The 16,442-nt window shown below is 33.6% G+C and overlaps 2 protein-coding genes across 4 annotated transcripts; both read right to left on the bottom strand.

Annotated features, from left to right (window-relative positions):
- Nucleotides 1-517: 517 nt before the first annotated feature.
- LOC105116503 (uncharacterized) lies at nt 518-3,982 on the bottom strand. Of its 2 annotated transcripts, none has more exons than XM_011013901.1 (3): nt 3,340-3,982; nt 2,446-2,596; nt 518-2,328 (listed from the first exon to the last, which is right to left on the bottom strand). In XM_011013901.1, exons 2-3 carry the CDS (start codon nt 2,588-2,590, stop codon nt 872-874), a joined length of 1,602 nt encoding a protein of 533 aa, XP_011012203.1. In that variant the 5' UTR covers nt 2,591-2,596; nt 3,340-3,982; the 3' UTR covers nt 518-871. The 2 variants fall into 2 exon arrangements, with proteins under 2 accessions (XP_011012203.1, XP_011012211.1); XM_011013909.1 differs by having other exon boundaries at nt 2,446-2,601; nt 3,339-3,982.
- Nucleotides 3,983-8,974: 4,992 nt separating this feature from the next.
- LOC105116487 (UDP-glucose 6-dehydrogenase 5-like) lies at nt 8,975-11,598 on the bottom strand. Of its 2 annotated transcripts, none has more exons than XM_011013889.1 (2): nt 11,466-11,598; nt 8,975-10,697 (listed from the first exon to the last, which is right to left on the bottom strand). In XM_011013889.1, the coding sequence occupies exon 2, from the start codon at nt 10,675-10,677 to the stop codon at nt 9,235-9,237; it is 1,443 nt and encodes a 480-aa protein (XP_011012191.1). In that variant the 5' UTR covers nt 10,678-10,697; nt 11,466-11,598; the 3' UTR covers nt 8,975-9,234. The 2 variants fall into 2 exon arrangements, with proteins under 2 accessions (XP_011012191.1, XP_011012183.1); XM_011013881.1 differs by lacking the exon at nt 11,466-11,598 and adding an exon at nt 11,325-11,459.
- Between the last annotated feature and the right edge of the window lie 4,844 nt (nt 11,599-16,442).

The raw sequence follows: 16,442 nt of genomic DNA on the forward strand, positions 1-16,442 counted from the left end.
AAACCATAAGATAATTATAAGAAAACTAAGGTTAAGAATCCCAAAGCATCCCTTGACCTATGGTAAAAAAAAATTTTCACTACAAGGGTTATGTGGTAATTTCATTATATAAAAATATGAAAATTCAAAAACATCCCTTAAACATTAACGGTGTTGTTTTTTTTTTTTTTTTCAAGGGCTGAGTAATTGTGCTGTGCATAAATATGTGAAAACACAATTCCATCCCTAAGTGCGTTTTTTTTTTTTTTAATTGAAGTACTTATTAGTCGTTTTTGCACAATTTACAGTAAAATACTGATGAGTTTTTGTTTTATTTGTAATACACAATCGTAACAGGACTTGTTGCTTTCTTAGCATCTTGCCAACCTTTGGTCCTTGCAAAAACGAAATGACCTTTCAATGCCCTGATCAAACAAGTTTACCGCAATCCAACACTAAAACAATGATAAAGAATACGATGGACAGAAGTTTAAATCCTTTCCGGTGACTGTCTGGGGTTACGGATCACATGGTTCAATGAGTAAGAATGACCTCACTCCCATTAACAATAGGATACAGTTCGTCAACAAGTAACAGTTCTAACTTACAAGCCCCACATTACAGAGGATGTACTGACTCATGTGATCCATTAATCACAAAGATTCCATTGAGAAAGGTTGGTGATGAATGTACATGAAGCAAAACCAAAAACCAAACTTTTCTTTTCTTTTTTTCAGTTTCTTTTTGGCCTATTTGGCGGGAAATGCTCCAATTCTCTAGAAATTAGAAATCTTGAAAGACATTCTTACAAAGAAAAGCACCAGGATCCTGGCCTCCACAGTGAATGGACGTTTTGTAAACTAAAATGCCTGGCAACTATCTGAAGGATGCACTAGCTGATGCTATTGACATCTCTTGTCTGGTCCTCACAGGCTCCTTGTCCAAATATTTCTTCAATGATGTTACTTGTAGGAAGAAGATCAACACCCCTAATTGGACTCAAGTAACGTGCATCCCAATCTTTAGTGTCACATGGGTCCAACAAGTATACCTGATCCACATCATCATCACATCCATCTACTTCACTGGGCATGCATTTGCTATGGTCACTCGTACCTCTATTTACAGGCAAAGCAGCCCTGGAATCACCTGGAGCACAAGGGTCAACTTTATCGGCTTGGAACTCAAAAGACATGCAAGAGTCATCTTGAACAGTGAAATCCAACCCAACACTACCAGCATTCTTGTTCATGTGCTTAACAACAGGATCAATATAGTTTATATCAATTGCTTCCGAATAATCTATCCCAGAACCTTCTCCTGTGGTGTCTCCGTCACCATCTCCGAAATCACCATCAAAGTCACCACCACCATCATCGTCATTGTCATCATCTTCAAGAATATCCTCTTCCAGGCCCGCATGATCATAGTGATCAACAGGAGACTCCAGATCAGAATCTTCATCCTCTTCTACAACTTGAATATGGGAGCCTCTGTGGATCTGAGGAAATTCATCATCATCACTGTCAATGTCCAGTGGGTTAGATCTGTTTTGAGCAGCTCGTTTCCGAAGCATAAAGACATTGAAGTAATAGCTGACAATTTCCTTTGTGGTTCTATCAGGAAACACTTGCGCCAGGTGTTTCCAAAAGTTCTGGCCCAAGGACGCTGGCCTGGAATAAACAACTTCATGAAAAACACGTTCTTCTTCCTTGGTCCATTTACATGCCACCTCCTCTCCCATGTCATAAAACCCTAAGTTTACAAATTTTTCATGCCCGATGGATTTTATTAATTCTTCTCGTGCTTCCATTATGTGCTGCCGCACACATCTGAAAGAGCCTTCATCCAGGCAGCCACAGTCCGATCTGCCACAACCAGCCTCATACCTACTGCACAGTTGCAGTTCTGTATCAGGCATTGGAATGATGCAAGTGCCCATCAGCTTCTCTTCATTGTCATTATAAATGTGATGGTCTGATTCAGACAACGAGGAACCATTTGGATTGATAAACTGTACTAGCTTATCCTTCTTTATATGATTGTCCCACAATGGAATGCTGGCTTGATGATTTGGCCCAAGTGGAACCTGTTTCCTAGGAAAGTCATCCAAATAGAACGAGTGGGCATCCTTTAAAGGCATGGACATTTTCCGTGGAAACTCAAACTGACAATATTCAGGAGAAGCTGCCATTCCGGACCCAAAATTTTCATCGCTGGAACTGCAGGTGACTAATGACAATGGAGCACTGGAGTCAGAATCTTTAGCCAAATTTGAAACTTCAATGACTTTGTCATTTTCAAATGTCTCATGCCACAGAGGTTTGACAACGCTGCTCCCACAATCATCTGCTTCACATGAAATGAAATACAATTAAACCAGTCCACATAGCATTTCAACAGTGAACAGAGCACCATATTAACAGTGGTAAAAAAGCAAGTTAATTTCAGAGCCAAAAATATTACCTGTGATATCAGGTTTCGGAGGCATATAACTATGTGCATCAGTTTCTGAAAATTGAGTCAACTTATTGCAATAGTCCACCTGTCTTGCCTGCTTAAAAGGATGATCCTGAAACTCTTCATCGTCAAAAGGCCGTTTAAATCCCATTTAAGCCTGAAACACAACGACCAAAAGGTTGTACAAAAACTTGAGCGAAAATATTAACAGAAAGAGTCTATTGCAGAAAAACACAACATATCTCAGCCATGGGACAAGATAAGAGGGACAGAACTGAAGCAATTTTATCCAGAAGCAACCAAAAAATAATTCCTCAGTGAGAAGTCCACAAAATTGAACTAAGCACGACTTCCCATATGCATACAAGGATACAACACCAAGCTCACTCAAAATTTAATCACACAATTGAGAATGGCTGGAAAAAGTTAACAACCAGGACATCAGCAAACATGCAAACGAGTACTATAAACTGAGACATGCAAAGGACCTTCGTCCATAAGTAGTTTCATATTCAGTACAGGATTGCTAAATAGCCAAGCATGCGACAGCATAAAAATCAGGTTGCATTCAAATCAGCTTAGCTTTGATGGTTCAAAAACAAGACTTAAGAACATCAGAAATATTACTTATCAGACCAAAAACACACGCATGCAATGAAACTATAACCATAACAGCAGGACCCTCAAGAGAACCGTCCACACAAACACAATATCCACTGTTAGAATTAACTTTAACAAACAAAATCATTATAGGCATTTTCATTGCAAGCACAGTTAGGATTAGGTTCAGTTAAAACATAGCACGCGTGGACAAGAAACATTCATCAACACACAACTCACCAATAAAATAAAGTGAAGTTTTTTATTTTGGGTAACAATTTCTAATTAATGGTAATATACCTTTACAAAAAGTTGAATTCAAACTCCAGAACAGAACAGGACAATTTGACCGTAAAGGACACTCAATTATACTCCAAAGATGATTTAATGATGTGTGGACACGAACCCCTAGGACAATTTTACAAAAAAAAAGAGGGAAAAAACCCTAACCCTAGATTTTATGTTCACCAATGAAACCGCAAAATTACGGGAAAAAAAGGGAAGATACAGACGCCCGATAACGAAAGGAGCAAAACCCCTAAACCTATTAACAGATTCGAGTAAACTTGAAACAGATCGAAGACTTTGAAATCCAAACCCCAAAGGTAATTACAATAATCAACAAAATTGGGATTCAATTTTATAAGGAAATTAATTTACACACGAGACCGATTACAAAAGCGTAAAGGATCGAGGGATGTGGGGTCTTGATGAGATCGAGATGAGAAACCCTAACCCTAGAAAATTGTAAAATAACGGCTGATATCAATCGAAAGAGGATGAAGCAAATTGAAACGATTGATGGTTGGATCTAAGAGATACGAAAGAATTTTGAGAAATCAGAGATCGATTTTTGAATTTAATTACGTGAAAGAGACGATGAAAAATGAGGAATTTTGAAAAGGTACGTGAATTCGGTACACGACACGGTCCGATATACTAACCGGGTTAGATTTGGTCATAAACTGGATCCTAATATAAGCAAGACCGATCCGGGTTTAGCGAAATTACACTAAGGTCCTTTCAATCAGCAGCCTGGACTCTGTTTTGTTGTTTTTTTTTTTGGTTTACTTTTCTTTTTTTACTTCTAGTTAAATGATTGGTCTAGCTTGATTTTCTCTTTTTTCCATCAAAATCGAAATTTGCAAATTTTCTTGATAAACAAGAGGTGTGAAATGAGTTTTATAACCTCAAATGGCTTCCAAGACATGTAAAATAAAGGTTACACTCAACGGGAGAAAAATAGAAAAATAATTACATTATACGAGAAAAAAGCCACAAATTAAATCTTAATTCTAGTTGCTTCTTGTAATTCTGCTATCTTGTTGACATTTTTTTAAAATTAATATTGCCCATTGAATCGCTTTCAATCTAACTAGATTCATGAAATAAATTTCCATTAAAAACACCTTAGAAGTGAAAAAAAAAAACTCTAAATAAAAAAGATTGAAGAGAATAAAAAAAGAGGATAGATTAGATATAACTATCTCTTTGGTCCAAAAGAATCCTTATTTTTTATAGGAAGAGACTTTACACCTATTAGTTCACTGTATTATTGCCTCACGTTTTGATATTTGGCGAGATTAATTTTTTTAATATAAAAAAATATCTATATGTGCTAAAGTTTTTTTAGTAGAATTTTTTCAAGTCATATAGGAATTGATCTTATATAATTTAATTAACTTAACATATTTAAAACAACTTGAAAGATCAATAAAAATATAATTTAACTCAAAATAAATATTCAAGATGACATGCCTTTTATAATTATTTAAAAAGACAGCATATTTAATCGATTTGGACCATGCCGAATTAACATGTCAGTTCGCATATCAGGTTATAAAACTATGATAACTCTATATAAAATAAATTATGAAACTCAATTTTAATAAATTTAATTTTGAATGATGAAATTGACAGAAAAAATCAATTAAAAAATGATAAAAAAAAAATTACCCGAGTCAACCCAAACTAACATATCAAACCTACTACCCAGATCATAAAATCATAATAAATAAATAAAATAAAATTTAAATAAATTATGAAACTTAATCCCTTATAAAACATAATGTTGAATGATATAATTAAAATTAAAAAATCAATTTAAAAAAACACACAAAAACAACTCAAAATCATCTCGGATGAACCTGCCAATTTGAAACCTAATTCATAAATAATCTAATATTGAAGAATTAAATTAAAAAAAAAACAACTACAAAAGATTTTGAATAACTAAATTAATTAGTTAAATTCGTTTTACAACTTATAAGATTGATATAATTTTATAAAAAAAATAAATTATAAAATAAAATTATAAAACTCATTTTCTAATAAATCTAATGTTAAAAAATGATTTTAAAATAAAATTTTTTAAAAAATATATTAATAAAGTGAATAATATGTTGTGAGGAAAGGTGTAAAAATCCCTTCTCTTTTATATATGTTTTTTTTTTAAATGAAAAAATCAGAATTAAAGACATAAAGTCTTAATTTGGAATTATTGAAAAAAGAAGAAGAAGAAGAAATGCTACCTACGTAGACAGCAGCGATAACTAAAACAAATGTGAAGATACTTAATTTGGAATTACTGAAATAAAGAAGAAATGCTACGTCTTAATTTGGAATTATAAATGTTTCATTTTCTTAGGAATCGAAGGTATAATGGGGATAATAATTTTACAATATTTATATGATTTTACATTTAATTCTTATTAATTGAATAATTTTAATTCAATTTATTAATTTTAATATTATTTATCAAACAGGTGAAGTTATTTATCTCGCCTGAAATAAATCCCTCAATTTTTTCAAAAGAAAAAAATCTTAGTTTTATATGAAACTAGTAGCATGCACCGCATTGTACAAGATGATTCAATTTGTCTGAAATCAAATGAGAAAAAGGTTTGTTCGATATCAAAAAATAAATTTGAGTTTTTCAAATGAAAATAAAGTTAAAATATTAAGTTAACGTTAAAAATATTGTAAAATTATTTCCTTCCCCTCCATTACCTTCCAATTTGGGGGTCAATTTTAAGAGGAGAGATGGTTAAGAATATATATATAAACAAAATTAAGATAATTCCCCTCTCCTTCCTCTCTCTGCCAAACAACTTGTTAATTTCAATCTAAATTTTCACTTGAGTGCAATGTAGGTCCAACATTTTTTTTAATGATTCTCTTTAGTGAAAAATCTAACACATCCATGAATTTATATGAAAATTTAGCCCAAAAAGCGCATATGCATTGTTAAACTTTGAAAGGGTAACATGGTTGTTTTTAAATTATTTCTCACTTGAAAATATGCTAAAAATAATATTTATTTTTTATTTAAAAAAAAATTATATCTGATATCGTCAAATCAAAATGACCAAAAAATATAAAAAAATAATTTGAATTAAAAAAATCAAATTTTTTAAGAAGTATGGTTAGATCCCAAAAACAAACGACAACTAAATTATGTTATATGATCGTAAAAAGTAAGATGCATCATCTCTTCACTCACTATTTTAAGGATTTTTTTCTCTGAAAATCAGCAAAAAAATTTAAATACTATTAAAATGACACATTATAAAAAGAATTAGTGCGATAGTTTGTACTTGTGGTTATTAGAAAATGTGATCTTTAAGCTTATTGCTATTTAAAATCACGATATTTCAAAAAAACAAAAAAAGTGAAATGGGCTAAACATGAGAAGAAAGGAGATAACACAAAAAAAAAAAGAAATAAAGAAAGACACAACTTTAACACACTAACCTTCAATTATTACATAATTGATACCATTAAAAATATCTTGATAAGATGAATCCAATGATATTAAGTAAGATCGTTAATGACTACCCGAGTGTGTCGCACTTGTTGTCTAAAGATGATGAGTGACTCACTTGTCTTTGACAGCAAGATTGGTGACCTTCTTGTTATCATTGAATTCATCTTGTTAAGTTTTTTTTTATGATACCAGTGATGTCTTGATTAAAGCCTCAGTGTGTTTTCATAGTTTTTTTTTTTATTTTTTTTTTCTATATACCCTCTCCTTATTGTAATTTGTGAACAGAGATGAGAGAGAGAAAGAAAAAAATATTTGGTGACACACTGAAGCTTTGATTGCTATATATCATTGATATTATAAAAAAAATATCGATAAGATAAATCCAATGATATTAAAAAAATCACAAACAATGAACATGGTGGGCCACTTTTACCGTCAAAGACAAGCAAACCACCTGCTGACTTTGGGTAACAAATATGACACACTCGAGTCACCGTTAAATTTTTTTTGTGTATCATTGGATTAATTTCATTGAGATTTTTTTAATGATATTGAAGGTGCGGTAAATGGAGCTTTATTGTGTCTCCATAGGCTTTTTTTTACTTCTTTTATTTTTTTTCTTCTCTCCTTCTCGTATGCAATCAATTTTATATCCTTTTGAAATGTTGTAATTCTGAATATCGACAATTTTAAATGTTATGTTCAATCGTAACATGTACAAACTAGGATATTCCTCTTATTTCTTTTCAAACTACATTATTTTACCACTATGTTTTTAAAAAAACATAGCAATAAGCAAAAATAGTCTGTTTTGAGGCTCTTCAAATCTTTGAAGTAGTCATTGTGCCACTCTCACTCCGAGGTTATTGGAAGATCAAATTTCACTGAACGGTGGATTGACCTGTGCAGACCCATTGATCAGCGACCAAACCCAGAGCTTACTAAGGAATTGAATTGTGTGATTTGCTACGTCTTTGAAAAGCTAGGAATGGATTCGTGATCCAAAGGAAAGCTGTTCTGTAGTAGAGACCGTGCAGAAGAGTGCAGATTAATTCAAGGAGTACTAAAGTCGTCGCTTTTGCTAACACAGCTCACATCAACAATAACCGGAGTTCCAATGGAACAGTCTAAACTTGTCTTGGAATCCCCCTCCAGAAAATATGATCAAGCAGAATTTTGACGGGGATTTTAAAGGAGAATGGAAGTTAGGAGGCATCAAAGTGATTGGAATTTTTTTTTAACAGTACCGAGGCTGCTGCCATTATAAGAGGGTTCCATCACCAAATGTATGAAGCAACGGTCACGAGGGAAGTTATTCGTCTGGGTTTAGAGATGGGTTTAAGGGGATGAAAAGAATTTATTCGAAGAACCACGTCTAATAGCTATCTGAACATTTTATGATATCGTTCATCGATTTTCCTGAAAGAGCCTATTAGTTTTGATAATCATGAATTGGTAGGAAGACTCCAACAATTACAAGAGTGAGCTTCGCATTCTATCAATGAATATCTGTTCATTGGTGGTTCCTGAAAGAGCCTATTAGTTTTGATAGTTTTGATATTCTATCAATGAATATCTGTTCATTGGTGAAAAGATAAATTGATAAATAAAATTAATGACATGTTAATTATTCCATGTGTCTCGTTTTAAGTAACTGTGAACTCCTTTTCTTCCCTTCTGATTACATTTGTTGCATATTGAGTTGATCATTATTAAAGAATCAATTGCCATTTTATAAGGAATTAATAGAAGTGAACCTTTTCGATTGTCTTCGATTTCCAAAGAAATGAAGGGCGTCTTAATGAAGATCGTAATTTTCATATACAGAATCTGTTTGCACAACTGAATTTCTGAATTACCAATTTACGCTACGTCCATGAGAGTCAGAGCTTAATTGATGCAAATAGGAGCATAAAGACCCGATTGAAACTTGAAACACGTACTGAAGTGTAAAAGGACAGCTGCTAGTTGTCTCCGAATTCTTCCATGAAATGAAAGTCACCATAACCATAGCATGGCATCCGAACTACTTTCGTTCACGTCAACAGACAAAATTGCAGGTGCTCAACTGATAAACGCATAATGTGATGTCTTTTTTTCTTTTCCTTGATCCAGCCATCCAGGAGATGCGGTGAATGATACATAGATGCATGCATACATACATAGTGGGCAAAGAGAGCTAAAATTCCCAGATGTTCTGATTTATTACATTAAACAGGAACGGATAACATTTTGCTGCCAACAAAGGACATCCCGACACAATGGCGTCCGGGAACCCATCCACCGCAAGGTAAGAAACAATCGAATCCCAGAACTATGAAAATATATATGGCTAAATAAAGACAACAATAATGAAAAATATATGATAGTGTCTCGCAATATGTGATTCTACTACAATCTTCCCCGCGCCACTTCAAAACATGCAGGTATTATGCCACAGCAGGCATGTCCTTCAGCCAGGCATCCAATGGCTTGCCAATGGAGTAAACAATAAACCCAATTTGCCTCAGCTTATCAACATCCATTACATTCCGTCCATCAAAAACAAAAGCAGGCTTCTGCATGTCATTATAGATCTTCTGGTAATCAAGAGTTTTGAACTCATCCCACTCAGTCAGAACGCAGATCCCATGAGCACCCTTTGTAGCCTCATAAGCATCCCGCACGCAAGTAACTTGCTCGATAGCTATGGGACTCACAGGCCGAAGATGAGGGGGCTTGTCCAATTCAGATTTGTGCATTGAGAGATCCCTTTGAATCTGTTCCTGTGGAACCTGAGGGTCATATATGCTCAAAATAGCCTTGTCACCCAACAAGCCCTGGCAAACACCTATGGCCGGCGTCTCTCTTGTATCACCCGTGTCTTTCTTGAAAGCAAATCCTAAAATTGCAATCTTCTTACCCGAGACAGTGTTAAACATGGAGGAAACCACCCTGTTCACAAAACGGGTCTTTTGGTACTCATTCACCCGAACGACCTGTTTCCAATAGTTTGCAACCTCGGTGAGCCCATTGCACTCGCAAATATAGACCAAATTCAAGATATCCTTCTGGAAACACGATCCACCAAAACCCACACTTGCATTCAAGAACTTAGGCCCAATCCTTGTGTCCTTGCCAATAGCATGTGACACTTGGGAGACATCTGCACCAGTGGCTTCACATAGTGCCGACATGGCATTAACAGAAGAGATCCTTTGTGCCAAAAAGGCATTTGCAGCAAGTTTAGACAGTTCAGCAGACCAGAGATTGGTGCATATGATCCGATCCACAGGAACCCAATGGGCATAAACATCTTTCAATGCTTGAATTGCCTTTTGCCCTTCTGGGGTCTCCCTGCCACCAATAAGGACTCGGTCTGGTTTGAAAAGGTCCTGGATTGCAGTTCCCTCAGCAAGAAATTCTGGGTTGGAGAGAATCTGAAAGTTGATGCCTTTGCTGTTGTGGGTCAAAATCTTTTCTATCGCTTCTGCCGTTTTCACTGGAACTGTTGATTTCTCAACAACAATTTTGTCAGATTTTGAAACATCTGCAATCATACGAGCAGCACTCTCCCAATAAGTTAGATCAGCTGCTTTGCCAGCTCCAAGTCCCTGAGTTTTGGTTGGTGTATTCACAGATACAAAGACTATATCAGCCTCTGCCACATGCTTTTCCACGTCTTTGCTAAAGAAGAGGTTCTTTCCCCTGCACTGTTTTACCACATCCTCGAGGCCTGGCTCATAAATGGGGAGTTGGTCGCTATTCCAGGCAATGATTCGAGGCTCAAAAATATCAACAACTACTACTTCAATTTTTGGGCACTTCAGTGCAATCACAGCCATGGTAGGCCCACCGACATAGCCAGCTCCAATGCAACAGATCTTCACCATATTTATATGTAATGGATAGCCTAAAAATAGAATCAAAATCACAATTCAGTGGAAGCACACATCAACAGATCTTGAATACAAATTCTTCCTCCAAGCTAAAACCAAATATTCCCTCCGAAAACTCGATTAATAAACGTACACTATGAAAACTAAAATCTTCATAATTCGGAGCACACTACAACATGCTTTCGCATGAAATCATGATTCAATTTGTTTAAATCTTAACAAGCCAGACCACTAACATGGTTTATATCAGAGAGACAAGGGCTCAGAATATTAGATTTATGGATTCCATTACCTTAAAAATCACAGATCCAAGATTGCACTATAAAGCAAGAAATAAGAGCTCTGAAATTAGTGAAACAACAATTTAAGTCCAACGTTTCAAAACCCTTCTTGCAAGAGTTAGGGATCAAAATCACCTGTACCAGAATTTAGATCTAGAGGAAGCATAGATCAAATATCCCATAAATTAACAAAGATCAACCACAACAGATCTATCCATCATCAAACAGAATTGTGCACTATGCCAAAAACCCAACATCCAAAAAAGCCCAAAAAACAGAAATCCAAAACACGACAGCCAAAAAGAAGCATGGATAAAGCAACCAGGCAGAAAGAGATCAGAGTAAGACTAGAACAGTTACCTTTGTGATCTGCTGGTTCTTTTAGTAAAACGAGGGTTAGAGATCTAGATAATTGGGAATACGCAGAATAAGAGACAGAAAGGGAAGGCAAAGGCGGGAGGTTGTTATGCCGAAGAATGAGGAAAATGGAGAGACTTTTACCTTGTATTTATACATACTCGCATGCCTAGAGTCTCGTTTCAAGATCAAATTCCATTTCATAACATTGCATGATGACCCAAATGAGCACTGACACGTTTCTCTCCTCGTTGTCTTCTAGCTACCTACTTTTTAATTAATCGAACTAGGAAAGCAAATCATACCACAAGAAAACAAAAATCAAAATCAAAAGTGTGCTTTTTACATTCTACTCTCTTCTTTTTCTTTTCTTTTTTTTTTTATGGTCAGAGCGTAAATATCACTATTGGTCAGTGTCAACAGCAAATGGGACATGGTGTTTTCTCCGGGGTCATAAAAAAATACAGGGGGAAAGAAAATCGTGAGATGTATTTCAATTTTCAAACAGGGTAAGTTTCACACCCTGCCATTATTGAGGCACCGACAGCATGACTTGTATGGTGCATCGTTTTGAAATGAGGTCTGGTTTGACGGTGGTTTGATGAATTAATTTAAAATTCAGTTAATTTAGAGTTGAAATCAGCTTAGACTTAAAAAAATTACAAATTAAGAAAGTTAAAAACTTAAGAAACATAAAATCATCCAGTTAAAAATTCAATTATAATAAATTAATTAGTTATTTTTTTAACTAAAATAATATTATTTTAACTAATAACAAGATTTGAGATTGATGCAGTAATCCGATCAAAACTCGATAATTTAATTAAAACCTATAACCTAGATTTTAAACCGGATTAATCATTATATTAAATTTAAAAACTTTAATATAAACGGGTGATACCACAAGATTATATAAATTGTGGTGTGTGTATATAAACTATGTAATTTTTGAAATATTTTTTTATTTAATTTATCTTCTTGTCATGTACATTTGATTATATTAGCATGCCTGTATCTTGAGTGGTATTTGTCATAGCTATAGTTATAAGTCATGGTTAAATTATTGATATTAAAAAATATATTAATATATTGTATAATACTTTAAGTTTTTAAATTAAAATATTTTTTTAATATAATATTAAATTTTGAATAATTAAATAATCATAAATTTAAATATATTTATTTTCAATAATATTAATAAAAGATATGATAATTTATCCTGTTTTTAATTCTTATATATTGCAAACCATGATGATCAGGAATATAATTTTAAAACTTGATAATATTCGAGTTCCGTTACTTTGGCAACTCTCTCTTGTTTTCCTCGGCAGTAATAATTAAGATAGTCATCATGTGGATTAAAAAAGTATATAAATAAGGATTTTTAATAACTTCTGTATTTATCCTTTCTTTGACCATGGCCGGAACTAAACCAACAAAAAAATAAAAATAAAAATAATCAGGAATGGTCACGAGGAGGATGGAAGCCACATGAGGAAGTATAAGATGGCAGGCAGGTAGACATCCAAATCGGAAGGAAAGGGGTTGAATTTTTTATTGAAAGCGGTTGTTCTCGGCGACATAATTTCTCTGATGCATTACTTACCTAACTAAGCGTGGAAGACACTGCAACTTAATTAATTGAGAATTGACATCGGCGAGCAGCAATTTACAGGAAAAGGTTGGTCATTGTTCGGGGCTCACCTGAGGCTTAAGCAACTTCATGTGCCGGTTTTCTGTTTGGAGAATTCAGGGTTAGGAATTACGTCACTATTTTATGGATCTCTTTTCTTTTTTATTCTCTATTGTAATATTGCTTGTTTTCCACCATAAGAGATTTTTTAAAAAATAAAAACAATTTGAGCGTTAATAGATATAAGATTTGCTTTTATACTGTCAAAGCTATATCTTCATATTAACTTGATGCATTTAAAAAACATATATATTTTTTTTGTAGATATTAATTTGATCTAGAATTTAAATTTATAAATAAAAAAAGAAGAAAGCAAATATCTTAACCATAAAATCAACCGTTTTAGATTTCGGTTGTTGCATTAGATGACTAATCTGAGGTCCCCGGACTCGACGGGCGGTCCATCGCGCGTGATCTTGCTGTTGAGGGCGTAAATAATTATAACAGAGACGGTTCGAAAGGAAATAAAAACAAAATATCAAAGGGAACAGTAACCGGTTCCTTAATTTCTTTCTTTCGTTTTCCAACACAACAGTGGGTTGGTTCAATCATTGAGTGTTGATTTGAGTGCCTAGCCTTTTATTCTGTCCACTCTAGTAATTAACCCTTAATTCTTTTTTTTTCTTTATTTGAGTGCATATTATCGTCTAATAATATTAAATATTGACGTGGTCACGGACCGTTTTGACCGACGCACAGAAAAATGTGAACCCTACTTATAATTGTTAAGAATAAAATAATAAAAAATAGCTATATACTAAAAAATAATAATAATCAAAGATCGACATTTAAATGGATAAACTAAAAGATAAATTAGAAATTGTTTTTTTTAACTCTCGCCCCATAGAATATACCATTCTGTTGCGGCGAGCTATATTATTGTATTGCCACGTAGGCTTGGCATGCGGCTCATCTCCTATGAAAAATGCTGCTTTGTAGTGGTCCGCGTGCAAGTCCATCTCTTGAAGACATTTATGACCCTATTGCCTGCCTTTTTAATAAAGGAAAATACAAGTTGCCCTGTATATTATTCATAAAATATACTTGCAAGATTAAACAATGATATCAATCTAATATATTTACAATGAATTACACATTTGAAAAAAAGGTAATATAATTTTTAAATCTTAAATCAAGTAATAGATAAATTTTCTGTCCGTCAAGTAAGATGTTCGATACTTTTTTTTTTCAGATAAATGTGCTTTTTTAATTACTTGCATCTAGAAAGTGAGAAGAGGCACAGCTTCGGCCATAAAGTAAATGGCTAAGCAGGGAATTAATTAGCTATTAAAAAAATCCAATGTTTTTTTAGATAAATGTATCAATTAGCTATTAAAAATATGTGCACGTTAATGTATTAATGGGGCATTTGATAAATCATTCATAAGTTTTATTTTATATCTTTGAAGTACGTACCATAATCATTTTGCAAAACATGATTAGACTCCACGTTAGCATGGTCTAGTCTTTAATTTAATATCGTACTTTAATTCTTCTCTAAAAATGGCATATTATCGATATTGTTTGCTATGAATATTCAATATGATTATCTTTTATGTGATATCTTTCATAAGCAGAGCTGAACTTTGGTACGTATTGGTTGATTGAGGAATACACATAGCAGAGCTGACTTTGGTACGTATTGGTTGATTGAGGAATATACATACATACATATACACATGTATATCTCTGTATCTTGCAAATAAATAAGGAGTAGATATGCTGCGTTCATTCATATTCTCTTACGAGAAAATTATTTGTAATAAGATTAAAAAATTAACCTGGGTTGCTTTTTATTATTAATTAACTATTTAAAAGTATATTTATGATTATTTTTTAAAATATTTTTTATGATAAATATATTTAAATAATATTTTTTTAAAAAAATATTTTTTAAATCAACAAATGATAACGATTCAAAACATAAAAAAAAAAAAATTTTATGAAACACAGTGCAGTGTCTAAATCTAAATCTTTTTAATGGGGTGACATTTAATTTTATAGTTGTAGTCTAATGATAATGTAATTACTAGAGAATAATTATATTTTGAAAAGCCCTCTTTTTAACAAACAGAGAGTCATTGCATCCTGCAATTTTTTTCTTGTGAAACACTGTTTTGTCACCACCGTGTTCTTCCAATAACCACCGTTAGAAGTTCGTTTTGAAAAGCCCTCTTTTAAGCCCATCCGTTCTGTATCTGTAAGGAAAGATGCTTGCCATTGAATGATGCTTGCCATTGAATGTTATTTCTTTTACGCCGTCGCGATAAGCTATTTTGATGAGCTAAAGTGGAGAAAAAACCAACTAATTTGAGGTTTTATTAATAATTGTAGACTTTATGCGGGTTGGGATGCATAGTAATTCTTAAAAGATTACTAATCCTAGTATTACTTTGGCTCGTATTACTTTGGCCTAAACACATTTAAATTCAAAACTTTGATGGGATCTGGTGCATTAAGCTAGATATTTAAAATTTCAACTCCCATCAAAATTAAATTAAATTTTAACTTAAGTTATAAGGAAAGATGCTTGCCATTGAATGTTATTTCTTTTACGCCGTCGCGAAAAGCTATTTTGATGAGCTAAAGTGGAGAAAAAACCAACTAATTTGAGGTTTTATTAATAATTGTAGACTTTATGCGGGTTGGGATGCATAGTAATTCTTAAAAGATTACTAATCCTAGTATTACTTTGGCTTAAACACATTTAAATTCAAAACTTTTATGGGATCTGCTGCATTAAGCTAGATATCTAAAATTTCAACTCTCATCAAAATTAAATTAAATTTTAACTTAAGAAAAATCAAAACTAAATTAATTTAAAAATAAGGAGAAAAATCAAGACAACTAGGATATTCCTGTAAAAAAATCAGGGGGCAGCAGGAGATTTTTGTCCATAAATCAGAAATCTGGGATTTTTATAGTTCAACTTTTGGATCATATTCCTGTAAACTTGTATTAGAACATTGACGGTCCATATCTCTTATGCAGCGTGTACTGATCAAAGGGGGACTTCGAACGAATGGTTCAATCCTTTGCTTTGACAATAAAAATACAGATAAGGTGGCAAAACCCTAGTTGAGAGCACCGCTATTCCAAGTCTCTTATTTCTTAGAACGAAGTTAATTGCTTGGACTTTGCCAAATTTGAGCTAAGAAAAACCTTCTCCGAATTGGACGTCAAAGATGCTGCTATTATCACCCTCGTCTACCTTCTCCATTATTGTCACTACAACATCACAATTACCATGACAGTAACAGAAGCACAAGATTCCACCAGCCCCTCAAGGTTGTAGGCGTGGCAAAGGAGACCACTGATGATAGCAGCAATGGCATCATCGAGAAAGCTGCAATATCCGGTGGATTAGTCTCTGCCCCAGTAATTGCCTGCTCTCTCTAAACCCTCAGGACAACAGGGTGTGGCCTCCC

The sequence above is a fragment of the Populus euphratica genome, unplaced genomic scaffold, assembly GCF_000495115.2.
Source record: "Populus euphratica unplaced genomic scaffold, PopEup_1.0 scaffold5.1, whole genome shotgun sequence".
Taxonomy (NCBI): Eukaryota; Viridiplantae; Streptophyta; class Magnoliopsida; order Malpighiales; family Salicaceae; genus Populus; species Populus euphratica.